Here is a 27889-nt window from a genome sequence, read left to right as displayed (position 1 = left end):
AGGGGTTGTCGCGGCTTATGTTGTAGATGACTGTCCTTATGAGAGGTCATGATATCAGATTGGGGGTCTGACGACCAGGACCCTCACAGGTAAGCTGTCAGCACCTCCAGCAGCAGAGGCTCGGCTCATGGGCACCTCACAGTGTGGCTGTGGCCCAATTATCACACGTTTGGGAGCTTTGACTGTAACTTTATGCTCCCTTCTCATGGCCTTGGCGGGGGAGCTGCCCAGTAATGTATCCCAGCTGTGAGGGGACGCGTGTGACGAGCGGCCAGAAGCCCGGGTACCCGGCACACACCGAGAGCCGTCACGTCCGAGAGCCGTCATGTCCCCCCGGAGACGTCAGTCACTCTCGGGGGGCGTTAACAAATGACGTCATGCTGGTGGAGCAGCTGTTTAGATGACAACACTCTATGGATCGTACCAAAAATGAAATGGGGTAGTCAGTGCTGCTCGCTAGGTTTCCGTTATTGATTTACTGTCCACGGACATCCCATTTTTTTGTTCACGTTATTGTACAAGTGTTATCACCTGACATTGTAGCCACACAGCTGTCACAACTCTGTCAGACTATCCAGAAGCCGGCTAGGTATACCCGAGCACCCCTGTTAATAATGGAAGAGGCCTAAGCGCAGGACTTGTTTTTCTTTCCGTCGCTGTGCAATCCTATATCCCTCCGCCAGGGTCGGCAGCTCCCGGAAGAGAGGTTAGGCTGAGCTCCTGCCGCCGGCCTTGCTTCGTGGTTCTCGGTGTTGATCGCTGTGATATTTCGGGCGCAGGTCTCACCGAACCCGCTGATACGTCCACGTTACTTTCCCTTCCCCTAATTTTATTTATTACCGGAAACAGCGGCAAATGTCAACTCCAGCGAGACGGCGCCTTATGAGAGATTTCAAAAGGTAAGTGGCAGATTATAAAATGGCGTCTCCCTGTGGTAACTGAGCCGGCATAGGAGGAGAAGACGTGGCGGTGCCGGCTCACAGGCTGGAGGGGAGCGGCTGTGCTCATGCTGTGTCTCTGGGTGTCTCACAGGCTTCAAGAGGATCCCCCCGCCGGAGTGAGTGGTGCGCCCTCCGAGAACAACATCATGGTCTGGAACGCTGTGATATTCGGGTAAGGCTGTACCACATCGCTGCTCAGGGGGGTGTCCTACACCTGCCCCCAGATGAGTAACATGTCCCCCAGTGTCGGGGGTCCTGAGCCCAGCGTCCTCCTCACCAGGGTCCCATTCCTCCCTGCATATGGGACTGATGGGAATAGGTGAGTGCTGTGCTCTGCTACTAGGCATGTTCTCCCTTAAAGGGGCTGTCCATTACTTGGGTACCCCTTTCTTGAATGCTGTGGTCCCCTATTAAAGATAAAGGCGCCCTTCTACCCTCCTGGACAGTGTTGGTGCTGGGCCGGCTGCTCACCCTTCTCTCAGCTGTCTAGTTTGTGGTGGGTGTGAGCGCTGACCCCCATCAGTGGCCACGGGGGGCTCATGTGGCATCACAATGGCATGCGGGGGTGTTACACTGGGGGCATACAATGTACCCGAGGGTAGTCCCAGTAGTGGCTCCGCACCGTCCCACTCCATGGCCTACATAGCCATGATGGGGCCGGGGGTCACACCATACAGTGCCGGCTGTTTTATTCCAGCAATACCTCTGACAGGAGCTGTTTAACCATGTAAGTGCTGCTGTCAAGCTGATAGTGACATTTAACCCCTTAGTGACGGAGCCAAATTTTTGAAACCTGACCAGTGTCCCTTTATGTGGTAATAACTCTGGAACACTTCAACAAATGCCAGTGATTTTGAGATTTATTTATTGTTTTTTGTGACACATTATACTTTATGTTAATGGTAAATTTAGGTTGTCATTTTTGTGTTTATTTATATAAAAAAAAGAAAACAATTTGTAAAATGTTCTTTTTATTTTGTTAGCATTTTCTAAGGTCTCAAAATGTAGCAGTAATTTATTTTTTTTTTTTTTTTACTTTTCAAGAAAATTTATTTTTTTGAGGGGCCTATCCAGGTTTGAAGTGCCTTTAGGGGTCCCATATATTGGGGAAACCCCCCAAAAGTGAAACTATTTTAAAAACAGCACCTCCTGACATTGAAAACTGCTGTCAGGTAGTTTATTAACCCTTCGGGTGATTTTCAGAAATGAAAATGTGTATTTTTACCACCTAAATGCCGCTAACTTCTGAACAGGTTACAACAGCCGGCAGACTCTAAAGCCGCTAATTGGCCGTGAATTGCCACGGCAAACATAAGCACCACACAATCATGATCTCAGGGCACCGATGGGGATAAAGAGGGAGAAGCCCCCACACTCTGTTAACCATTTATGATAGTCACTATTAACAGCAACATCTAAGGGGTTAAACAGATGTACGGTGACAACTGATCATGAAAAATGTAGCAAGTTGTCAGCTATAGTGTACAGCCGACAGCTGCTGGATTGTCACCTGTATGGGGAGGCTATTCTCTTATATCTCAGGTCAGTTAAGACGTATTGGCAGTCATTAACTCCTTAATCCCATATGACGTACTATCCCGTCAAGGTGACCTGGGACTTAATTCCCAGTGACGGGATAGTACGTCATAGCCGATCGGCCGCGCTCACAGGGGGAGTGCGGCCGGGTGTCAGCTGCATATCGCAGCTGACATCCGGCACTATGTGCCAGGAGTGGTTATGGACCGCCCCCGGCACACCGCGATCAAACCTGCGGGCTTCCCTGAGACGATCGGTACAAGGGAATGTACTCACCTTGTACCGAGCGTCTCCTCCCTGCAGGCCCCGGATCCAAAATGGCCGCGGGGCTGCATCCGGGTCCTGCAGGGAGTACTTCCGGGTCCGGAGCAGGCTGCAGATGAAAGCTGCAGCCTGCAGCGATGTGAGTGAGAGCGCCGATCTGATAGAGTGGTGTGCACACTATCAGATCGGCGATCTGTGATGTCCCCCCCCCCCCTGGGACAAAGTAAAAAAGTTAAAAAAAAAAAAAATTTCCACATGTGTGAAAAAAAAACAAACAAAAAACCAATTACTAAATTAAAGAAAAAAAAAATATTATTCCCATAAATACATTTCTTTATCTAAAAAAACAAAAAAAAAAACAATAGAAGTACACATATTTAGTATCGCCGCGTCCGTAACGACCCAACCTATAAAACTGTCCCACTAGTTAACCCCTTCAGTGAACACCGTAAGAAAAAAAAAAGAGCCAAAAAACAACGCTTTATTATCATACCGCCGAACAAAAAGTGAAATAACACGCGACCAAAAAGATGGATATAAATAACCATGGTACCGCTGAAAACGTCATCTTGTCCCGCAAAAAACGAGCCGCCATATAGCATCATAACCAAAAAAATAAAAGTTATAGTCCTCAGAATAAAGCGATGCCAAAATAATTATTTTTTCTATAAAATAGTTTTTATCGTATAAAAGCGCCAAAACATAAAAAAATGATATAAATGAGATATCGCTGTAATCGTACTGACCCGACGAATAAAACTGCTTTATCAATTTTACCAAACGTGGAACGGTATAAACGCCTCCCCCAAAAGAAATTCATGAATAGCTGGTTTTTGGTCATTCTGCCTCACAAAAATCGGAATAAAAAGTGATCAAAAACTGTCACATGTCCGAAAATGTTACCAATAAAAACGTCAACTCATCCCGCAAAAAACAAGACCTCACATGACTCTGTGGACCAAAATACGGAAAAATTATAGGTCTCAAAATATGGAGACGCAAAAACTTTTTTGCTATAAAAAGCGTCTTTCAGTGTGTGACAGCTGCCAATCATAAAAATCCGCTATAAAAAACGCTATAAAAGTAAATCAAACCCCCCTTCATCACCCCCTTAGTTAGGGAAAAATAATAAAATAAAAAAAATGTATTTATTTCCATTTTCCCGTTAGGGCTAGGGTTAGGGCTAGGGTTAGGGCTAGGGTTGGAGCTGAAGTTAGGGTGGGGCTAAAGTTAGGGATAGGGTTGGGGCTAAAGTTAGGGTTGGGGCTAAAGTTAGGGTTGGGGCTAAAGTTAGGGTTGGGGCTAAAGTTAGGGTTGGGGCTAAAGTTAGGGTTGGGGCTAAAGTTAGGGTTGGGGCTAAAGTTAGGGTTGGGGCTAAAGTTAGGGTTGGGGCTAAAGTTAGGGTTGGGGCTAAAGTTAGGGTTGGGGCTAAAGTTAGGGTTGGGGCTAAAGTTAGGGTTGGGGCTAAAGTTAGGGTTGGGGCTAAAGTTAGGGTTGGGGCTAAAGTTAGGGTTTGGATTACATTTACGGTTGGGATTAGGGTTGAGATTAGAATTAGGGGTGTGTCAGGGTTAGGGGTGTGGTTAGGGTTACAGTTGGGATTAGGGCTAGGGGTTTGTTTGGATTAGTTTCAGGTAGAATTGGGGAGTTTCCACTGTTTAGGCACATCAGGGGCTCTCCAAACGCGACATGGCGTCCAATCTCAATTCCATACAATTCTGCGTTGAAAAAGTAAAACAGTGCTCCTTCCCTTCCGAGCTCTCCCGTGTGCCCAAACAGGGGTTTACCCCAACATATGGGGCATCAGCGTACTCGGGACAAATTGGACAACAACTTTTGGGGTCCAAGTTCTGTTATCTCTGGGAAAATAAAAATTTGGGGGGCTAAAAATCATTTTTGTGGGAAAAAAAGGATTTTTTATTTTCACAGCACTGCGTTGTAAACTGTAGTGAAACACTTGGGGGTTCAAAGTTCTCACAACACATCTAGATAAGTTCCTTGGGAGGTCTAGTTTCCAATATGGGGTCACTTATGGGGGGTTTATACTGTTTGGGTACATCAGGGGCTCTGCAAATGCAATATGACGCCTGCAGACCAATCCATCTAAGTCTGCATTCCAAATGGCGCTCCTTCCCTTCCGAGCTCTGCCATGCGCCCAAACAGTGGTTCCCCCCCACATATGGGGTATCAGCGTACTCAGGACAAATTGGACAACAACTTTTGGGGTCCAATTTATCCTGTTACCCTTGTGAAAATATAAAACTGGGGGCTAAAAAATCATTTTTCTGAAAAAAAAATATATATATATTTTCACGGCTCTGCGTTATAAACTGTAGTGAAACACTTGGGGGTTCAAAGCTCTCAAAACACATCAAGATAAGTTCCTTGGGGGGTATACTTTCCAAAATGGTGTCACTTGTGGGGGGTTTTAATGTTTAAGCACATCAGGGGCTCTCCAAACGCGACATGGTGTCCCATCTCAATTCCAGTCAATTTTGCATTGAAAAGTCAAATGGCGCTCCTTCCCTTCCGAGCTCTGCTATGCGCCCAAAAAAGGTTTACCCCCACATATGGGGTATCGTTGTACTCAGGACAAATTGAACAACAACTTTTGTGGTCTAATTTCTTCTCTTACCCTTGGGAAAATAAAAAATTGGGGGCGAAAAGATCATTTTTGTGAAAAAATATGATTTTTTATTTTTACGGCTCTGCATTATAAACTTCTGTGAAGCACTTGGTGGGTCAAAGTGCTCACCACACATCTAGATAAGTTCCTTAAGGGGTCTACTTTCCAAAATGGTGTCACTTGTGGGGGGTTTCAATGTTTAGGCATATCAGGGGCTCTCCAAACGCAACATGGCGTCCCATCTCAATTCCAGTCAATTTTGCATTGAAAAGTGAAATGGCGCTCCTTCGCTTCCGAGCTCTGTCATGTGCCCAAAAAGTGGTTTACCCCCACATATGGGGTATTGGCGTACTCAGGACAAATTGTACAACATCTTTTGGGGTCCATTTTCTCCTGTTACCCTTGGTAAAATAAAACAAATTGGAGCTGAAGTAAATTTTGTGTGAAAAAAAGTTAAATGTTCATTTTTATTTAAACATTCCAAAAATTCCTGTGAAACACCTGAAGGGTTAATAAACTTCTTGAATGTGGTTTTGAGCACCTTGAGGGGTGCAGTTTTTAGAATGGTGTCACACTTGGTTATTTTCTATCGTATAGACCCCTCAAAATGACTTCAAATGAGATGTGGTCCCTAAAAAAAAAAATGGTGTTGTAAAAATGAGAAATTGCTGGTCAACTTTTAACCCTTATAACTCCCTAACAAAAAAAAATTTTGGTTCCAAAATTGTGCTGATGTAAAGTAGCCATGTGGCAAATGTTACCTATTAAGTATTTTGTGTGACATATCTCTCTGATTTAAGGGCATAAAAATTCAAAGTTGGAAAATTGTGACATTTTCAAAATTTTTGCCAAATTTCCATTTTTTTCACAAATAAACACAAGTTATATCGAATATATTTTACCACTAACATGAAGTACAATATCTCACGAGAAAACAAAGTCAGAATCGCCAAGATCCGTTGAAGCGTTCCAGAGTTATAACCTCATAAAGGGACAGTGGTCAGAATTGTAAAAATTGGCCCGGTCATTAACGTGCAAACCACCCTCGGGGCTTAAGGGGTTAAAGGGTTTTTTACCCTTCGCCACGACAGCACCCACTTTGAGAGAGGGACCCGCCCATAGGAACAGGAAACCTACAGAGATAAAAGGGCGGCCCCCCTCTCCTCCTCAGTTGGTTTTCTGTTCCTATCGGAACTCTCTGGATTACCTACAGATGGAGGTGGTTGGAGCGCCTCCACTTTTTCTTACCCGAGCCGGTACATCCGCCTGCGTGGTTCTCTCGGTGACAGCAGGGGCTGCGGCATCGGAAGCAGCGGCGGGGGAGCCACTGCATGCAGCCTCCCCCCTCGTCTGGGCACTATCCGGCAGGTTCCGGGCATGGAAGGCCCGGCCTATGGAGGGAGCCTGTGTGTACGGGGCGCCGATTCCAGAAAGCAGCAGCGCCGGCTCTGGTGCGCGGGTAAGTCTGCGCTGCTTCATTGAACCGGAAGTGTTGGTGCACTTCCGGTTCGCGGGGGGCGCGGCACGCTGCCTGGGACCGCGCGATTCAAAAACGCCGGGGCACAGGGCTAGTTGCTCAATATGTCGTCCCCGGCAGATACTGAGCTTCCACTTGCTGTGGAACGTGATAGCGCTGACAAAAGTAGCGCTAAAAGCTTAAAGTCAGCGGCTAAACGGAGTGGTCATTCCATGGATGGATCTGACACTCACAGAAGTAAATCAAGAAGTACGGATGCAGTACTCAGACCCCACACAGTGTCTCCATCTCCTAATCCGGTATAATGATGAATATAATAGCTTCACTGGGTGAGTGTTATAATCCTTTTCCCATAAGCTGATCCCTTCCTTCTCTGATTTTCCCCTAGGCTAAAAGGACTAGTAAATCCAAGCATAAGGAATGTGCTCTATGCAGGCAGCCCTTACCTGACACATATTCTAAAAGGCTATGTCAATCCTGTATCAACCAGACCTTACAGGATGAGGCAGCTGTTACAGCCACAGATATTAGAGCCTTAATACGGCAAGAAATACAGTCCCTGGGGTCAGAATCCTTGAAAAAGCAGGGCACTAAGCACCTATCTCCAATCTCTAGCTCAGAGTCTGAAGAGGGCCTAATTCGATCCTCCAACACCTCAGGATCATCTCCTAGTTCCTCTGAGGATGAAGGTGGAGCGTGTTTTCCAGTTGAGAGCATTGACAACCTTATAAAATCTGTAAGGAACACTATGGGGTGTCCAGACACTAAGGGAGTTAAATCTGCACAGGACATTATGTTTGCAGGCCTGGGTCATAAAAAGAGGCAAGCTTTTCCTGTAGTTTCTGCCGTTAAAGACCTTGTAAAGAAGGAATGGGACAAACAGGGGAAGGGGTTTCTCCCATCCTCTTCTAAAAGACGCTACCCCTTCAGCGATGAGGAATTGGCAGTGTGGTCTAAAGTCCCGAAGGTGGATGCAGCGGTGGCGTCAACTTCGAAACCGGCATCTCTACCTGTGGAAGATGCAGGGATTCTATTAGATCCCTTAGACCGCAAAACAGAAGCTCTTCTAAAAAGGTCCTGGGAGACAAACACTGGAGCTTTTAAACCGGCCATATCAGGCACATGTACAGCCAGGTCCCTATTAGTCTGGGTTGACCAGCTTGAACAACAGGTGAAAGGCAAGATCACAAGGGATAAGATTCTTCAATCCTTGCCTCTGATTAAAAGTGCCGCAGCATTTCTAGCTGACGCTTCAGCGGACTCCCTCCGTTTAGCAGCCAGGTCAGCAGGTCTGGTTAATGCAGCTCGTCGTGCCCTTTGGCTCAAAGGATGGAAGGGAGACGCACAATCAAAAACCAGATTATGTTCAATCCCATGCCAGGGTGAGTTCTTGTTTGGGAAGGTTCTGGATGACCTACTTAACAAGGCAGGAGAAAGAAGGAAGGGCTTTCCTAAACAGTTTCTTCCTTCTTATAGGAGAGCGTTTAGAAGACGGCCATTTAACAGGAGGAGGCCGTATGAGGCCCAAAAAGATCGGTGGGAAACAAAAGAAACCAGACCGAAAGGTGCCTTATATAGTAATCCCGAAACATCTAAGCGGGGGAGATACCATCAGTGATGAATACCCAGTAGGGGGCAGACTGAAATTCTTTTATCATCAATGGGAAAATATAACCTCGAATCAATGGATCCTTCAGCTAATAAAATCTGGATTAAGATTAGATTTCTTTAAATTACCACAAGACAACTTTGTAGTAACATCTCTAAAAGCGCCGGAACAACAGGAAGCGCTTCAGTTAGAAATTCTGAGCCTTTTGGCAAAGAATGTTCTCATCGAAGTACCAATAAACCAGGAAGGGAGGGGGTTTTATTCCTCTTTATTTTTGGTTCCAAAACCTGATGGTACTTTTCGTACTATAATTAATCTAAAAAGACTAAATGCCTTTTTGGTTGAACACACCTTTAAGATGGAATCTATAAGATCTACTATAAAACTCTTGTTCCCTAGGTGCTTTATGGCAGGTCTGGATTTGAAGGATGCGTACTATCATCTTCCAATTCATATAGAACACCAACAATATCTCAGAGTTGCAGTAGTTCTACAAGGCCGGATCCGTCACTTTCAATTTACGGCCATGCCATTCGGCCTGTCTATGGCGCCTCGGATCTTCACGAAACTTATGCTAGAGGTGATGGCCCATCTACGTCATCAAGACACATTAATTGTACCCTATTTAGATGATTTCTTAATAATTGGTAATTCAGCATCTCAATGTGAAAAACGCTTGTCTAATACCGTTTCATCATTGCAGGCCTTAGGTTGGATTATAAACTTCAAAAAATCCAGACTTCTTCCAGAAACTCGTCAGTCCTTCCTAGGACTAGTCTTGGACTCTGTAAGTCAAAAATGTCTTTTACCAGAATCCAAAAAGTTAATCATAGTTTCAAAGGTCGCTACGGCAAGATCAAATCCTCGTATGTCCCTCAGAGAGGCCATGTCTCTCTTGGGCTCTCTCTCCTCCTGCATTCCTGCGGTTCAATGGGCCCAATACCATACCAGAACCCTACAACACCAGGTGCTTCATGCTCAGTCTCATTTCCAGGAACATCTAAATTCAAAAATCACCTTATCTGAAGACGTACTTCATTCACTTCGTTGGTGGTTAAATAAAGTCCATTTGTCCAGAGGAGTCTCATGGGCATTTAGGTCCCCTAAAATACTTACTACTGACGCAGGCCCAGAGGGGTGGGGAGCCCATCTGGGTCAAAATATAGCCCAGGGTTGCTGGACTCCTTTAGAGACTCAGCAGTCTTCCAATTGGAAGGAGTTAAAGGCAGTATATTATGCTTTAAATTCTTTCCTTCCTCAGCTTCGAGGTTCTCATGTCAAGATCCGGTCGGACAACACAACTGTCGTCGCGTATTTAAATCGGCAAGGCGGAACGCGATCGGAAAGTCTCATGTGTTCAGCGGCAGACATCTTCGATCTAGCAGAACCCAATTTTCTATCTCTCACGGCGGTCCACATCAGAGGTATAGAAAACTCAAGGGCCGACTTTCTAAGTCGCCACACGCTCCGCCAGGGAGAATGGACCCTCAATCCTCGCATATTCAAAAACATAGTGGACATTTGGGGTCTTCCGCAGATAGATTTATTTGCGACCAGGAGCAACAGGCAAGTACCAATGTTTGCATCCCTGAATGTGGCAGATCGTCCAGATCTAGTAGACTCGCTCCAGTATCCATGGAATTACGATCTAGCCTACGCCTTCCCACCAATGATGCTAATTCCTTTGGTGATCAAGAAAATAAGAGAAGAAAGATCAAAGGTGATTCTGATAGCTCCATTTTGGCCAAAGAGGCCTTGGTTCTCCTGTCTTCGAGCGATGTCAGTTTGCGATCCGTGGATTCTGCCAGTGACTACAGACCTACTCTTTCAGGGTCCATTCTACCATCCACAAGTAAAGGGCCTCCACCTCACGGCGTGGAACTTGAGAGGCAGATACTAACTTTAAGAGGGTTTTCTCAAGAACTAATCAATACATTACTGTTGAGCAGAAAAAAATCTACAACTCTAATCTATAGCAGAGTATGGAGAAAATTCCTCAACTTCTATACAAAACCCTTCTCTAAGGTTCCTATTAAACCAATCCTTGAATTTTTACAGAAAGGTCGTGAGATGGGGTTATCAGTTAATACTCTGAGAGTTCAAGTGTCTGCCCTGGGAGCCCTCTATAGTGCTAACATTGCTAGTAATAGATGGGTAACTAGATTTATTAGGGCATGCGAGAGGTGTACACCGGTTCATGTTCCACGCCTGCCACCCTGGGACCTGAATCTAGTCCTTGACTCCTTATCGGGTCCTCCCTTTGAACCTTTATATTCTATCCCTCTTAAAAACATCACATACAAGGTAGCTTTACTGATAGCCTTAACTTCTGCCAGAAGAGTGGGTGACATCCAGGCCCTCTCTATAGACCCTCCATTCCTAATAACATATCAGGATAGGATAGTTCTCAAACCTGATCCTTCATACCTCCCTAAGGTAGCTACAAAATACCATAGAGCCCAAGAGATTTTTCTACCTTCCTTTTATGATAATCCAGCAAATTCAGAGGAGGAAAAACTACATATGCTTGATGTTAAAAGAGCAGTCCTGGGCTACATAGACAGAACCCGCTCTTGCAGACAGAGTAGGGCTCTGTTTGTGTCTTTTCAGGGTCATCGAAAAGGCCATGGAGTCACGAAAGCTACCTTGTCCCGGTGGATCAGAGAGGCTATCCATCTTGCATACTTGTCAAAAGGCGAAAGTCCTCCAGAGGGAGTAAAGGCGCATTCAGCTCGAGCCGTATCATCCTCGTGGGCGGAGAATAAAGACATTCCCATCGAGCTCATATGTAAGGCCGCAACCTGGTCGTCGCCTTCAACTTTCTATAGACACTATAGGCTTGATCTGTCTTCCGCTTCTGACTTGGCATTCGGGAGAGCCGTCCTTAGTACGGTAATCCCACCCAGGTGAAGGGTCTCTGAAAGTCTCTCAAAGTGGGTGCTGTCGTGGCGAAGGGTAAAAAGCCGGATTACTCACCGGTAATGCCCTTTTAATGAGCCACGACAGCACCCTGTCACTTCCCACCCTTGTAGATATGTATAGTTATTAAAACAAAATATTCTCATGGGTGATTATAGATATAATAAAATGTACTAATAATTAAGAATGTATACTAATTTAACAATGGCGGTTCCTCTTGTACTCTGAAAAACAACTGAGGAGGAGAGGGGGGCCGCCCTTTTATCTCTGTAGGTTTCCTGTTCCTATGGGCGGGTCCCTCTCTCAAAGTGGGTGCTGTCGTGGCTCATTAAAAGGGCATTACCGGTGAGTAATCCGGCTTTTTCCAAATTTAGGCAGGTGGACCCCAAAGTGCTGTAAAAGAAAAGCAGGTACTCTCCCTGTCCACTTCCCGTGCCGGCTCCCCACCGCTTCTCGGGTCATTCAGTATTGCCGCATCCTTGAAGTCAGATGTATGAAAGTACAAAACTACTGAAGCCATAAAATAAATTCTGTAAAGAAAAACAAGACCCAGATACACCTGTATTGCTGTTTTCACATTCATCACACAGCGCCAGAGACAGAAAAATGAAATGGTTATGGGCTCAGAATCTTTACTAAGTCCGAGTGCCTAATAATAATTTTATTATTATTTATGCAGTTCATGTTGTAATTGTACTTAGAATAAGGCTGTCGGGTCAGACTGGAATATCCAGGGTTTTTTTTTTTTTTCACCCACTTAAAAATTTTTTTTTCCTCTTGAGTACAAATTTACCGTAATTGTTTCAATCTACAACTCGTTCTGTGAAAACATGGACTATGTGGACTGAGAAATAAAATTTCAAGGTTGTTTTTCATGAAAAAACAAACAAACCTGGAGGCGTATACAACAACACAACTGACACCGGCCATAGCTATGTATGTTGCACATTAGGAGAGGTATTGCATGTTCAGTTGATTCCTCATAACTCCTGTTTGACCACTTAAAATGCCTGTTAATATCGGACAGCACCTTTTAACCCCTTCACGACATGACAGACATGTACGTGCCAAGCCCTCATCTTTGCAGAAGAATGACGGCTGGAATCATGCCATGTAATCAGCCATCATGTGCCTTTTACAGCTGCAGGTATCACTGAAACGCTGCAGGAGGCAAAAAACATTTTTTTTTGTTTTCCAATTTTACACACCGCACTACAACATTTAGTGGACGACCCCCCCTAAAGTCATGTAAACTTCTGACACGACTGCTCCATTCACCCTCGCCCCCTTCTATGCTGTTGTGGGGAGGCATTGCAGCCAGTGGCCTGCTGAACGCTCTTTGTCGCTAGTTTTTCTTGCTGAAATAAGTTGGACACTATTGGTATCACCGTAATCTGACCTGAAGAATGTTGTCTGGTCACTTTACCATATTGACACTGTCCAAACAAAGCTCAGCAAACGTCATTTTTCTAATATATTTTTTCACTATTATATGGTGTAATTAAAGTTAAACTTGTACCATAAAAATACATGCCCTCATATGGCTTTGATTAAAAAATGAGAGTTTTAAATGCTCTTCTTCCAAAATCCATAACTTACCGGTAATTGCAAAAAAGAAAAGTGGCATGAAGGGTTTTGACGTAGCAGAAAAACGCTAAAGTAGAGCTAAAAAATGGAGCCCTTTCTAAAATTCTGCCAGCTTTGGGTCGATGTTATGAATATTCTGCCCCTATAACTTCCGGATTATGCACCCTTCAGCCTTCCTACTTTACTTGCCTCCTAAATACTCTCCTTTTTGGGTCACTCCTCCCCGTTATTTGGTTGTCTTTAGTTTAAATTACGTTAAGTTTCTAAATATATATACTGTCTTATAAATGCATATGTGACTTCCTACTCAGGGAACGTATTTGCGCACTATATTTAGGGTCTGTGCACACGTTGCGCATTTGCTGCGGATCCGCAGTGTTTTTTTGAGGTGCAGAAACGCTGCAGATCCGCAATTGATTTACAGTACAGCGTAAATCAATGGGGAAAAAAAAGCTGTGCACACTTTGTGGAAAATCCGTTGCGGAAACGCTGCAGTTTAAAAAAAAAAGAAAAAAAGCATGTCAATTCTTTTTTTGATAATCTGCAGAGTTTTTGTACCCACTCCATTATAGAAAACCGCAGCAAAAACGCTGCGGAACCACACAAAACGCAGGTGCGTTTTCGGCCAGGAAAGGCAGAATCCGCACCAGAAATTCCTAAGCCTAATCCGCAACGTGTGCACATAGCCTTAAAGGGAGTCCGTCTAAAAGGCATTTGGGGGTGACAGGCTATACGGTGATGTAAGAGACTTCACCTCTATAGGAATCCTAGTGACAGTTACTAGTACGGTGCCTGTGAAAACAACTGTCTGCAAAGTACAAAAAGTGTTGTGTTTTTTTCACAGCGGACACTTACATTTGACCTATGGATACATGATATCATGGTGTGCAGTAGCAGTTGTGCCTGTGCCCTGCCGCTCCATTCAGTCTATGGGAGTGATGAAGACAGCTATTTGCAGTAGTCCACTGTCTGTCAGCTCTGTGGACATTGAATGCAATGTCTGGGCACATGCCCATCCTCCACATCAAATTAAACTGTTCTGTAGCTCTTGTAGGCAACAGAGTGTACTCCATCCGAGCAGATCATGTAGAACTGGCTCCTGACTACATGAAGTGTGGAGGATGATTATCCTGGCAGCATGAACCCTTCTTGTATTACACACTGCTGTAAAGGGTTCCCCATTGAAGAACATTCTCATTCAGATGATAACATTGGGGTGGATAGGAGAAGCTCTTCTTTTTTTTTTTTTTTTCATATAAAAAAAAAAACTGATGGTAAAAACTGACATTTGTATCCGAAACACTGACACTCATACCATTTTTTTTGCATATGAAAAATCAGGGCCATCTGCCTTAGGACATAAATAGTGTCAGAAGATATTGCTGCATTTAGTATGAAATGTTGTACACTGACACTATACCTGTATTCATAGTATCAAAAGATGGCGGGACTAAGATTGACAATTGTCATGGTGCATGTGCTAGAACCTGTATAGCTTAGTATATCCTCAACATATAGTTGATTGTAACTGCACGTCCTGTGTTATCCCCTTGGCCCTGCTGTGTTCAGTAGTTGTCAAGCTAAGATCACATTTAGCACTGCACTCGCCATCAAGCACTAAGTCGGGGTTTATCAGAATCCCTGAAAAACTGTATTTTGCCTGGAATCACTATAGAGCTCCAACATAGTCTGCCAGGGTTTTCTGCATGTCTGGGGGGGAAAAAAACTGCTAGGTCAGTGTCCTCACTGACTGACATACCGTATAAGCCGAGGCACCTAATTTTGCCTCGGAAAACTGGGAGAACGTATTGACTCAAGTATAAGCCAGGTATGCATTGTCCCCTAATCCCGGTTTTGGTATGCATGGCTCCTTAATCCCCTTCCTTGTTGGTATGACTCCTTAAGGGTACTGTCTCACAGTGGCACTTTGGTCGCTACGACGGCACGATCCGTGACGTTCCAGCGATATAGTTACGATCTCGCTGTGTCTGACACGCTACTGCGATCAGGGACCCCGCTGAGAATCGTACGTCGTAGCAGATCGTTTGAAACTTTATTTCGTCGCTGGATCACCCGCTGACATCGCTGCATCGGTGTGTGTGACGCCGATGCAGCGATGTCTTCACTGGTAACCAGGGTAAATATCGGGTTACTAAGCGCGGGGCCACGCTTAGTAACCCGATGTTTACCCTGGTTACCATTGTAAATGTAAAAAAAACCACTACATACTTACATTCCGGTGCCTGTCACGTCCCCGGGCGTCCGCTTCCCTGCACTCCTCCTGCATCCTGTGTCAGCGCCGGCCGGCCGTACATCAGAGCACAGCGGTGACGTCACCGCTCTGCTTTACGGCCGCGCTTACACAGGATGCAGGAGGAGTGCAGGTAAGCGGACGCCCGTGGACGTGACAGGCACCGGAATGTGAGTATGTGTCTTTTATATATATATATATATATATATAACCAGGGTAAATATCGGGTTACTAAGCGCGGCCCTGCGCTTAGTAACCCGATGTTTACCCTGGTTACCCAGGGACTTCGGCATCGTTGGTCGCTGGAGAGCTGTCTGTGTGACGGCTCTCCAGCGACCACACAAGGACTTTCCAACGATCACGGCCAGGTCGTATCGCTGGTCGTGATCGTTGGAAAGTTGCTGAGTGTGACGGTACCCTAAGGCTAAGTTCACATTAGCATATCTGTGTGCAGCATATCATCTGCATGCTTACGCTGCGTTTTTTTTTTATCCGCATCAGCTTACGCATGACCCCCCAAAAAAATGCTTGCGTGTGCATGCATTTTTATGTATTTTTGCCTGCGTTTGCATTGTTTATGCGCATGCGTTCGATATTTCCCAGCGGTGGCATATCTTTTGAGGTGCTATTGCTGTTTGGGATGGTAGTACCCTTTTTAAAATGTGCACCTTCTTGAAAAAACACTTGGGAGGATCCTATTTTGTGTGTTTCCTCACGCCATATCTTTGCCAGCTGCACTTCTAGTCTTTCTAGTATTTGAGTAAAACAAGGACCTTTTCCAGATCTTCACAGCAGCTGAAGATCTGGACCAGCTGGCAGAAAGGTGAGGGAAGTGACACAATAACAATCCAGTTTTGCACTATGTTGGTGATTCAATGCAAAATCTACCTGGCCTCATCAGAGGGTTGTCCAGTGCATGAAAATCAGACCGCACATGGATGGCACCAGTATTAGTGATGAGCGAGTATGCTCGTTACTCGGGTTTCTGAGCATGCTTGGGTGGTGTCTGAGTATCTGTCAGTGCTTGGAGATTTAGTTTGTGGACTGCAGCTGCTTGATTTGCGGCTGCTAGACATCTTGAATACATTAAAAAAACAAAAACAAAACATAATCCGGTTCCTCGCATCATGTTCTCATACACTTTATGCAGTTAATAGCCCTCTGTGTCTGTACTGCTACATACTTAGGCAGTTAACTGGTTCATGCAGCTTTACATGAACACCCGAGCCTTACACTATGGCTGGTCCAAATAACTAAAGCAATTGTTACCATCAACCTCTCGTGTCTCCCCTTTTCCTCATAGTTTGTAAGCTTGCGAGCAGGGCCCTCATTCCTACTGGTATCTGTTTTGAACTGTGATTTCTGTTATGCTGTAATGTCTATTGTCTGTACAAGTCCCCTCTATAATTTGTAAAGCGCTGCGGAATATGTTGGTGCTATATAAATAAAAAATTATTATTATTATGTGGGGGTTGCTTAACAAGCAGGCAGTCCACACATGTATTCAAGCTGTCTAGCAGCCGCAAATCAAGCAGCTGCATCGACAAACTAACAAATACTCAGACACCACCCGAGCGTGCTTGGAGAAGCCCGAGTAACGAGCATACTCGCTCATCACTAATCAGTTCAGTAATTGATATTGCAAGAATAGGGTTAAGGTTTTAAATTTATTTAACTATAGGTGAAAATCGCTGGTGACGCTCGTGTCTAAAACACGGACACCAGTACCCTTTATTCTTGTGTACGTAAAAAAACACTGATGTCTGAATAAGGCCTTACATGTAGCATTTGTTGTGAATTTACAGCTGACTGCTCGCTGTGCAGTACAAAGAAGGAAATCTATAGTGAAAATCCATAAAGAACGACGGGCTGTGGATTTACAAAGTGTAGCACAAGTCAACCCTTTACATCACTTTTTTTTTTTTTTTTTTTTTTTTGCAGCACTGGGATGAGATTTATTAAACTTTCATCTACTTTGTGGCTATTGTAATACACTAGTTTTTGTTCATTTTTGCTGGAAATCTGAACTGGTGGATTTCCAGAATTCATCTGTTTCCTAAATGCCTGTAAATGGGTATTCATTTCACTAGGGCTGTTCCCTCTTACAGCACTATATAGTTTCCTCTTTATGCTGAAACCTTTTAGGTTGTCCACACTATTACATTGATGGCCTATCCTTAGTATAGGCCGTCAGTATCTGATCGGCCGGGGTCTGACACCCGGCTCCTCCGCCGATCAACTGTTATCGGTGGTGTCCGCCAGCCAAAAGTACCCACTTGCTGAGCTGCTCCGTCTACCTGTAGTGGCTGCCGCGGGCTACTACACATCTGCGTCCTATTCAGATCAATAGGTGTGTGTGCCCTGCGGTGACCACTACGAGTACACAGAGCACTGTGGCGAGTGGGTAGTTCCGGGTGGCGCTTGCCAACACTGACAGCTGATTGGCGGGGGTTCCGGGGGTTTGGTCAGGGTCAATGAGATATTGATGACCTAAGGATAGGTCATCAATGTAAAAGTAGTGGCCAGCCTATATAATTTTTTTTTTTTTTTTTTCTAACAAATCTCTAGCCATGTACATAGCACGATTTCAGAAGAAATTACATTTATAATTACTGATAATTTTTCTTTTACTCTTCCACAGGCCAGAAGGAACGCCATTTGAAGACGGTAAGCTATTAAAATTTCCATTAGTTGATCTTTCCTTATGCGTCGCAGTATTTTTGATAAATGGCTTTTACAAAAGTAAAAAATCTCCCCCACTGCATGAAATATGTCCCACGTAATTACTCGAAAAGCAGAGTCTGGCTTCAGCAGCTCCGAGTTCCCATAATTAGGAATATTTGTGTACAATCCCATGCACATGGTGATCCGGTAAGGCCGGCGTCACACTGGCGTGTTTTACGGACGTATGAGAGGCGCAGAAAATACGGATTGCATACGGTACCATGATTCTCTATGTCCCAGCTCCTATCTGCCGTATTTTACTGATCCGTATTATACGGTCTTGTACGGCCTTAGAAAATCGCAGCATGCTGCGTTTGTCAGCGTTTTGCGCAAAAAATCCGCCAATGAAAGTCTATGGGGGCGAGAAAGTTACGGATTACACACGGACCATGCGTGTGACTTGTGAGAAATACGCAGCGGTGTTCTATAGAAAAGCCGGCAATTCAGTGCGGTGTACAGTAAAATCACACTGACAGAATAGGCAGAATAAATGTGTACACATAGAATAGGTGTTACTTCACAAACCCGACAGGATATGAGACATGGTTTACATACAGTATCCCTTTTTTATTACATATTCCTCTTTACTAATGTAACATGTGTCTGTGTGTAAAATTTTGAAGCTCTAGCTATTAAATTAAAGGTTTAAATCTCGGAGAAAATTGGCATGGGCTCCCACGCAATTTTCTCCGCCAGAGTGGGAAAGCCAGCGACTGAGGGCAGATATTAATAGCCTAGAGAGGGACCATGGTTATAGGACACCCCCCCCCCCCCCCCCCCCCCCGGCTAAAAACCTCTGCCCCCAGCCACCCCAGAAAAGGCACATCTGGAAGATGCGCCTATTCTGGCACTTAGCCTCTCTTCCCACTCCTGCGGTGGGATATGGGGTAATAAAGGGTTAATGTCACCTTGCTATTGTAAGGTGACATTAAGCCAGGTTAATAATGGAGGGGCGTCAATTGACACATATCCATTATTACTCCAATAGTATGAAATGTTTAATAAAAAACTCTCTCTCTCTCTCTCTCTCTCTCTCTCTCTCTCTCTCTCTCTCTCTCTCTCTCTCTCTCTCTCTCTCTCTCTCTCTCTCTCTCTCTCTCTCTCTCTCTCTCTCTCTCTCTCTCTCTCTCTCTCTCTCTCAGACACAGGGTGTTTTTAATATTTTATTATACTCTCAATCCACCTGAAGACCCTTGTCATCTGAAATAAAGTTAAACAATCAGCAATATTCCATACCTTCCGTCAATCAGTCCTGTCCCACGCTGTAAATCCATCTGAAGGGGTTAAATCATTTTACACCCAGTAGCTCTGCTAATGCAGCTGTGCTCCTGTCTGTAAAATTTGGTGAATGAATGGAATGCAGGGGAATGTCCAATAGTTACCTCAAGTCGCGGTGATGCACTCTCTGCTGGATGAAATCATATCAACTCGACCGTGGGAACTTTTCTGAAAAAAGTACGGATGACATACGGATACATTTGTCCGTAAAAATCGCATCCTCGCATTGAATACGGAACAGTGTTTTGGGAAAATTACTGCGTATTACGGCCGTAAAATACGGACCGTATTTCCCTACGCTGTGTGACGCCGGCCTAATACTGTGCTTGGTGAGCAGTGCGGGCACACAGGACCGGCTGCATTAATCCACTCACTTGTCACAGACTTTTCACAGTGAAAGCTAATGATCTTTCATAGCTTGTTGTTGAGCTTTGGTAAACTCTTATCAGTCTTGTAAGTCCACAGGTCGTTTGCCCTCTGTGAACTTACCCATGAGGAGTAAATCACATACATTGCTGTCATATGTGAACATTGTGATTGCAGATAGGACTGCACGGTCATGTTTCCACTCTGCTGTATGGTAACTCTTCATTACAGCCAGCAGGAATGGCTGAGCTGAGATCATGGACAGCACCATGTCTCCTGTAAATCCTGGTCTGTGCACAGAATTGCAGTCTTGTTGGACTAGGAAAAGCTCTTTCCCATCCTACCTCCCCAGACTAATGTACAACAGAATGCTCCCACCTTTATAATGATAACTAACTTGGCAGGAGATGATCACATGTCATACAGTGTGACTTATGGCAATAGCGGCTTCAAACCAGGCTACCATGTTTAAAGTCCTTACTGGTGTTCTCCAGGGCTGACCTGTTAATGACACATCTCTGGGCTCTGTGTATCAGATCACTGGGAGTCACACCCGACATCCCCACTAACCAGCTGTTATCAGCTCTTGTATGGGCCAGATGTACAATGTGTGGTGGTGGTGCTGGTGTTCTGCACCTCAGGAGGGGCCACTATACAGAGCTGTGCTGTTCTGGCTGCCACAGGAGCTGATTAGTGGGGGAGTCAGACCTTCACTGATCTGATATTGGGTAGCGTTTCTCCTTATGGAGAGTGACATACCAGCTGGCTTGTCAAGGTAAGGAGGCTTATTTGCCGTGCAATGCTCCTCTGGGAAATTAAATATGCAAATTGCCTCTTCTGAGAAAAAGTGGACGTAAACTCTATAGCGCCACCTGTTGGAAGTAGCGATCCTACAAGTCACAATCAACCCTTTAACGAGTCGTGCAATATGGCTTAGGATAAAAGCCAAATCAGTATCTCAATTCGCAGACAACACAACACTGTGTCTGCGAATTGAGATACTGATTTGGCTTTTATCCTAAGGGTGAGTGTCCACGGTAAGTAAACGCTGCTTGTTTGACGCTGCAGCGTCAAACACGCAGCGTCCAGATGTTCCAGCATAGTGGAGGGGATTTTTTGAAATCCCATGTCCACTCTGCGTGGAAACCCGCACGCGGCGGGCCTGCGACTCCGGACATGCTGCGCGTCTTTTCAGATCACAGCATGTCCGTGCTGCGTCGCCGCAGGTAATATCACAGGGCCCTATGGCGAGGGGTGCGATGATCCCGGATGTGTACAGTACACATCCGGCATCATCGCGTCCCAGAAAGGGGGCGGGGCTTAGCGCCGAGCGGCTTCGCCGCTCCGGCGATACCGCCGGCCATCCTGATCGTGGACACGCAGCCTAAGAGAGGATCCTAAGAGGCAATTTGAATATTTAATGATCTGATATTGATGACTTTGAGGATAGGTTTTCAATGTGTTGATCCTGGATAACCCCCCTTTTAAGCTCTTCAGTACCACTTGTAATACCATTTGTTTGTGGGTAGAGCTGGATGGTGCTATCAGCAGAGCAGGGAATCCATCCACTTGGGGGACCACTGATCACCCAATTGTGACACAGCGGTGAGGTAATTTGCCATTGTGGTCGGCGGATATTTGACCGTGTATTGGCTGCACCCTATGCACAGTAAATAGCTGTGTGCATAATTCTATGCTTCTGTTTACAATAGGTGATGGTAAATAATAGCGCAAAGTTCTTGTGGTGTTCTCTATTCAAATTATTTACCAAGAATCATTACTCTAGAATATTGAAAATGCATTACTGCCATAGAAAATAGGAAAAGAGCGCTATATAATATTTATCTGCACAAATTGCTATGAAAAAAGGAAGGTACTTTGCTCATAAATTGGCCAATATATGTGAGCCAAATTGCCACGTCAAGGCGTCCTTCGTAATTGGGTCCCTGTCCTGTTTTGTCACCTCTCCTGGGCAAAAAAGCCTACAATTTATGGGTCAGGAGTGGACCAGCTAACTACTTAAAATGACGTGGCAATTGGGCTCACATACATTGGCCAATTTATGCACGAAGTACCTTCCTCTTTTCATGGCAATTTTTGCAGATAAATATTTCATGTGTACATTTTATAGGGCTTTTTTTCCTATTTTCTATGGCAGTAATGCATTTTCAATGTTCTAGAGTAATCATTCTTGGTAAATAATGGTGCAACCTTTATCGTCTTTCAGCTAAATAATTTGAACTCCAAATTCAGAAAGGCCCGCATACGCAGTTGGCCATAGTGCACATCATCAATGTAAATTCAGAAAGGCCCGCATACGCAGTTGGCCATAGTGCACATCATCAATGTAAATTCAGAAAGGCCCGCATACGCAGTTGGTCATAGTGCACATCATCAATGTAAATTCAGAAAGGCCCGCATACGCAGTTGGCCATAGTGCACATCATCAATGTAAATTCAGAAAGGCCCGCATACGCAGTTGGCCATAGTGCACATCATCAATGTAAATTCAGAAAGGCCCGCATACGCAGTTGGCCATAGTGCACATCATCAATGTAAATTCAGAAAGGCCCGCATACGCAGTTGGTCATAGTGCACATCATCAATGTAAATTCAGAAAGGCCCGCATACGCAGTTGGTCATAGTGCACATGAATATCGGCTGCAACCTTTTTCAGCGATGTTACAAGTCACAAATTAGAAAGGCAATGGGTGCACACAAAAAAATTATAACTTCTCCATGTGATCAATTAGGTGTAAGTTTTATTGGTTCACAGCATGTGAAAATATCGGTGAGTGGGCGCTAGTGGTCATACGGGAAGGTCCAGTGTTAGCGTCCGGAGCATGGTAATCCTGGATGACTGTGTCCTAGAGGGTGTATTCTTTGCAGTAAATAGTCACCTACCCCGTGGATGTGAGTGTGCGGACACCACACATGGCTCACTGCACCGTGCTGGACACTTATTTTGACATTTAGAAGAACTGATCCAGCAACATGTACAAACAGTTTTGTGCTGTGTAATTATAGACAGCGGTAAACTAAATCGTATGGGTGCCACTAGCCGAAAGTGTTCCTACAGACACGAGCCGTACAATTAGTGTTGATGGTGATGGACATTTGAGGGACACATCGATATGCCAAGGGGAATATTATCTCCCAAGTTGTCAGTTTATCTAGAGCTTTCTTGTGGAAATACAATGTAGAATTATAGGAAAAGCTGCTCCAGAATTGTTTCATTATGGGGAATACAAGTATTTTAGTAAAACTGACGTCTGGAGAGAGGACAGATCCTCTTTGTGACTTTATTGTGTGTCATTAACAAAAACAACTTGTGACATTTGTACTTTCAGTCTATTCTTGGTTTCTCTAAGACTTCTTTTACACTTGACATTATTTTTGCGGACCGTATTGCCGTAATTTTCATGGTCTGCAGCAAAAATCTTGCGGATCGCCATTTTTCTGGTTTCAAATACTAGGGGGAAAAAGTAGTTAAGGAAAAAAACTGCGTTCTACAAATAGTCTTTACGGTTCACCGCAAAATCAAGCTTCCGTTGTTTTTGTGGCCCCATAGAAATGTATTGGGGCTGCAAAAACATGGCAAGTGTAAAAGAAGCCTTAGGGTATTGTACCAAACATATTTTTAGTATAAAGGCCCCCACACACATTAGTCTGTCGGTTAAACCTGCGGCTATAGCCGGGGACAGCCGACTGTCTAAGGCCAGTCTCGCACGTCCAGATAATTCCGGTACCGGAAAAATCGGTACAGGAGTTATCCGTGTCCGTGAGCTCACGTGGCACATCAGTGTGGCAGCCGTGTGCCGACTGGGTACCACACGGACCGTGCAGGAGACAGCGCTACAGTAAGCGCTGTCCCCTGCTTTGGGTGCTGAAGCCGCCATTCATTTCTCTCCAGCAGCGTTCGCTGGAGAAAAGTAATGAAAAATCATTGTTTTTTTTTTTTTTTGCGGTTGAAATAAAGTTCCCGGTAACCAACCCCCTCCCACCCCCTGTGCGCCCGCCCGCTGGAAATAAAATACCCAGCTCCCTCGATGCTTCCTCTCAGCGTCGCAGCTTGTCCTGTATGAGCGGTCACGTGGTGCCGCTTATTAGTGATGAATATGCGGCTCCACCCCTATGGGAGATGGAGCTGCATATTCATCACTGTAATGAGCGGCACCACGTGACCACTCATACAGGACAAGCTGCGACGCTGAGAGGAAGCATCGAGGGAGCTGGGTAAGTATTTTATTTCCAGCGGGCGGGCGCACAGGGGCTGGGAGGGGGTTGGTTATCGGGAACTTTATTTCAACCGCAAAAACAATAAAAAAATAAAAATAAAAAAACAATGATTTTTCATTACTTCTCTCCAGCGAACGCTGCTGGAGAGAAATGAATGGGAATGGCGGCTTCAGCACCACAAGCTGGGGGGACAGCGCTTACTGTAGCACTGTCTCCTGCACGGCACACGGACAGCATCCGTATGCGGTACGTGTTTTACACGGACCCATTGACTTTAATGGGTCCGTGTGATCCGTGCGCTCCCACGAACACTGACATGTCTCCGTGTTTTTCAAACGGACACACGGTCCGTGAAAACACGCTGACATGTGCAGAGACACATTGATTTTAATATGTCTACGTGAGTCAGTGTCTCTGGTACATGAGAAAACTGTCACCACACGTACCGGAGCCACTGACGTGTGAAACCGGCCTAATGTGTATGGGCACCGGTAGGGAGAGATGTCTATAATGAATGTCCGATTGCATTGTTCTGCCAGAGGTAAGCTGCCAGCCGACATCAGTCAGCAGCTTTCTCATAAAAACCACAGGAGCTCACCAGTGTATGGGAGAGTTGGCTGAGGTGGCCATTGGCCAAACATTTGGTTGTAGAATCTAATGTATGGCCGGCTTATGAATGCACTAGGGGGTGAAAACAGCATCCGTGCCAGTATAGTGTATCTACACTGGATAAATATGCAGATGTCCCGTGTCCTCCTTCATCCGGTCTTTTATTATTCTATCGGCTTTCTAGGTGTTTTTTGGGCAGATCAGAGTTCTAAACACTTTTTAGTTGGGCAGTCATCACAGCATTTACTACCATAGAAATTCTTTCCAGACCTTGTATGCTAAAATCTAGGACCCCGTTGGTTTCCTGAGACCAGAGATGTAAGATGGTCAGTCGTGTAGCTGTGCCCGAACCAAGCAAGCCAAATGAGTACACGGCCCCTCTAAACTGCTTTAGAAACTTCTACATTTCTAGATCTTCCAAGAATTGACTTCTGGGAGGTTATTCCTGACTCAACAGGATTTGTCCAATACTGGTCATGCATTATTTTTGTGTATGTTGTGTAACGCTGACCTCTTTTCTATGTCTGTTCCTTTTTAGGAACCTTTAAACTTACGATAGAATTCACAGAAGAATATCCCAATAAACCACCCACAGTGCGATTTGTATCAAAAATGTTTCATCCAAATGGTAAGTGCCACCGTTATTTTTATTTTTCTTTTCTTCCCTTTTTCCATTTTGGTTTCCTTTCTACCCCAGTGCATGGACTGGAAGGATAATGTGACCTTGACTGATGTGGTGTCCTGTAACCTGCATGACTTGAGGTGTGTTCCCACAGTCAGTAAACGCTGTGGGTTGGACGCTGCATACATCCACAGCGGCCAGATGTTACAGTATAGTGGAGGGGATTTCAAGAAATCCCATGCTCACTATGTGTGCACTGGCGCCGCTGCTCACTTGCGGAGATGGACATGCGGCACGTCTTTCCAGACCGCAGCATGTCTATTTATTTTGCGGTGACGCTCAGTCTCCGCAAGATAAATGTCACCCGTACAATTTATTGGATACAGTAATTCCACACGGTTCGATGAACACATGCGGAATCACCTGCGTTCAATAGCTGGCAGCACTTTGGACAGAGCGGACATGTGCTACGTCAAAAGAGCTGCCTAAGGCTACGTTCACATTAGCGTTGTGCGACGCAGCGTCGGGCGTCGCCGCATGCGTCATGCGCCCCTATATTTAACATGGGGGCGCATGGACATGCGTTGTGATGCGTTTTTTGACACATGCGTTTTTTGCGGCGCACGCGTCAGGGCGCACAGGACGCAGCAAGTTGCATTTTTTTTGCGTCCAACTTTCGGCCAAAAAGAACGCATGCGTCACAAAACGCAGCGTTTTAGCGTGCGTTTTGCTGCGTTTTTGGTTGCGTTGTGCGTTGCGTCGCCGACGCTGCGGCGCACAACGCAAATGTGAACGTAGCCTAATACTGAACGTCTGCACATACCTTTTTAATCATTCATCTGTCAATAGCAGGGGTGGGCAATTAAATGAGTATTTGCATCTCAAAGATCCTATCCCAATATTTAGTAGGGGGTGATAATTATATTAGCAAATACCTCCAATTAAAAATGTAGTATAGTTCTTCTGATTCATAGTGAATTGGTGGTCACAACCATGGATACCTAAGCTACCGCCATGCCTTGTACATGGGGTATGCGACATAGAAATGTAGTATAGTTCTTCTGATTTCCTAATTGGAGGCATTCACTATTATTATTAATGATTTTATTAGTACTACTACATATTACTGGGATTGTCCATCTTGGCTGACAGAGTTACAGCCACTGTCACTGTCAAACCTGAATTTACCTGTTTCTTACATGTGTCCTTCTGCTTTCACCTCAGTATATGCTGATGGCAGTATATGTCTGGACATTCTTCAGAATCGTTGGAGTCCAACATATGATGTCTCTTCAATTTTAACCTCTATACAGGTAGGTGCAGTTTCTGTAGAGACTGTCTAACACTTTGTATAGGAGCACCAATGTAACACACTTCTTTGTTCTTTGTAGTCTCTGCTGGACGAACCAAACCCAAACAGTCCTGCAAACAGCCAGGCAGCTCAACTGTACCAAGAAAACAAGCGCGAATATGAAAAAAGGGTTTCCGCAATAGTGGAACAGAGCTGGCGTGACTGTTGACACTGGCCCTTATGTATGAACACTCTGATCGAGAGGAAACATCTATATATAAGAAGTGTTTGAGTGATCTTGCTAGAATCTTTACATTTACATCAACTGCAAAATGGCTATTGTGCTGTCACTGACTTCCTTAGCCCCAGCTGACGCTTTTCTCCCTCCCCCCTCGGACACCTGAGAGCACTCGTGTTGAAAACAAATGTACCATACGTGGGTTACTTGCAAAAAGGTGACTCTTCTGTGATCCAGTCATTCACTGTTATACGAGAACAGCCGCCATCTGTGTCTCTGCTGAATACAAAGACATTGGGCTTGTAACACTGCTCATGTGGATTTTTTTTTTTTTTTACTTTTGGTTTTAGCAGCCTTTATATTTTAATGACCTTCTTGACATCCAGGACTTGCAGGTTGGGTAAAACATTGTTCTTAATTTAATTCAGTGTTGCTCCTTTGTTTCATCATCACTTTCTTATGGGGGAGACAAAAAAGAAAAATTTGGCTTAAAAATGTTTTTATTTTCTCCACCTCAGCAAAAACTTCCACTGTTTTGTACTGCTGTGTGGGGGTTGTTTTCAGGTAGCGCTGCGGCATACGGGCAGTAAAGGATTTCCATAGTCATACATGAACTTGCTTTGTACAGCTTGGGGAGGAGATTTATCAAACTAGTTCAAGAGGGGAAAGGTGGAGGTGTTGACCATCGTAACCAGTTACGTGGCAGCTCTTTTCAGAGACCCTGAAAAATAACAGAAGGACTTTGGATAACTCCTTTATTCTTGTCTGTTATTCTTGTCTGTTTGCCTTATAGCACTAAGAGGAAATGTGCGTAAGACCACCAGACGTCGTCTGCGAGAAGTCTTGGTGACAGAGAGGAGACCCTAAAGGTCGTCCATTATGTAGCTGCCCTACAACCAGCAGAGCCACATTGAGCAGATTCACAGATAGCTAGGAGTTGATGACAACTTATAGATGACATGAATCGGGCACTTTGTTTTCTAATCGTAATTAATATACCTTTTGTTTAGTTCTACTGAAGGAGCAATTTATTTTTCACTTTACACAAGTAACCCATGTAAAACTGTACATCCTAAACTTGTAAATAAAACAAAATGTAACCTACCTGCGTTTGAACTAAGTAACATCAGAATTTTGGGCAGCTTTTCTCCACTTTCAGCACATCTATGAAACAAAATACTGTCTTTTCTCTAACACTGACAGGAGGGTAGTCTGCACTATTTAATAGTGCAATGCTTGGTTTTGTCTGTTTTTGGAACTGCTAGGTGTTGTCAACATGTACGCTGTAAATGGATATATCTACTCATCACTA

General features: G+C 44.7%; 2 protein-coding genes across 2 annotated transcripts; both read left to right on the top strand.

Annotated features, from left to right (window-relative positions):
• Window positions 1-460: 460 nt before the first annotated feature.
• UBE2A (ubiquitin conjugating enzyme E2 A) lies at window positions 461-27681 on the top strand. Its single transcript, XM_077285186.1, has 6 exons — window positions 461-899; window positions 1033-1113; window positions 17852-17877; window positions 24965-25054; window positions 26273-26361; window positions 26440-27681. Exons 1-6 carry the CDS (start codon window positions 856-858, stop codon window positions 26566-26568), a joined length of 459 nt encoding a protein of 152 aa, XP_077141301.1. The 5' UTR covers window positions 461-855; the 3' UTR covers window positions 26569-27681.
• Window positions 9013-11712, top strand: LOC143805654 (uncharacterized). Its single transcript, XM_077285185.1, has 2 exons — window positions 9013-9240; window positions 9715-11712. The coding sequence occupies exon 2, from the start codon at window positions 9933-9935 to the stop codon at window positions 11361-11363; it is 1431 nt and encodes a 476-aa protein (XP_077141300.1). The 5' UTR covers window positions 9013-9240; window positions 9715-9932; the 3' UTR covers window positions 11364-11712.
• Window positions 27682-27889: the final 208 nt, after the last annotated feature.

The sequence above is a fragment of the Ranitomeya variabilis genome, chromosome 2, assembly GCF_051348905.1.
Source record: "Ranitomeya variabilis isolate aRanVar5 chromosome 2, aRanVar5.hap1, whole genome shotgun sequence".
Classification (NCBI taxonomy): domain Eukaryota; kingdom Metazoa; phylum Chordata; class Amphibia; order Anura; family Dendrobatidae; genus Ranitomeya; species Ranitomeya variabilis.
This window is presented reverse-complemented; position numbering and strand designations above follow the sequence as displayed.

Excerpts from the sequence above, each read along its gene's own strand:
- UBE2A (XM_077285186.1), top strand. The coding sequence starts at position 856 with ATGTCAACTCCAGCGAGACGGCGCCTTATGAGAGATTTCAAAAG. Across the intron at positions 900-1,032 it reads CTTATGAGAGATTTCAAAAG|GCTTCAAGAGGATCCCCCCG; the intron begins GTAAGTGGCAGA and ends GGTGTCTCACAG. Across the intron at positions 26,362-26,439 it reads CAATTTTAACCTCTATACAG|TCTCTGCTGGACGAACCAAA; the intron begins GTAGGTGCAGTT and ends TGTTCTTTGTAG.
- LOC143805654 (XM_077285185.1), top strand. The coding sequence starts at position 9,933 with ATGGACCCTCAATCCTCGCATATTCAAAAACATAGTGGACATTTGGGG.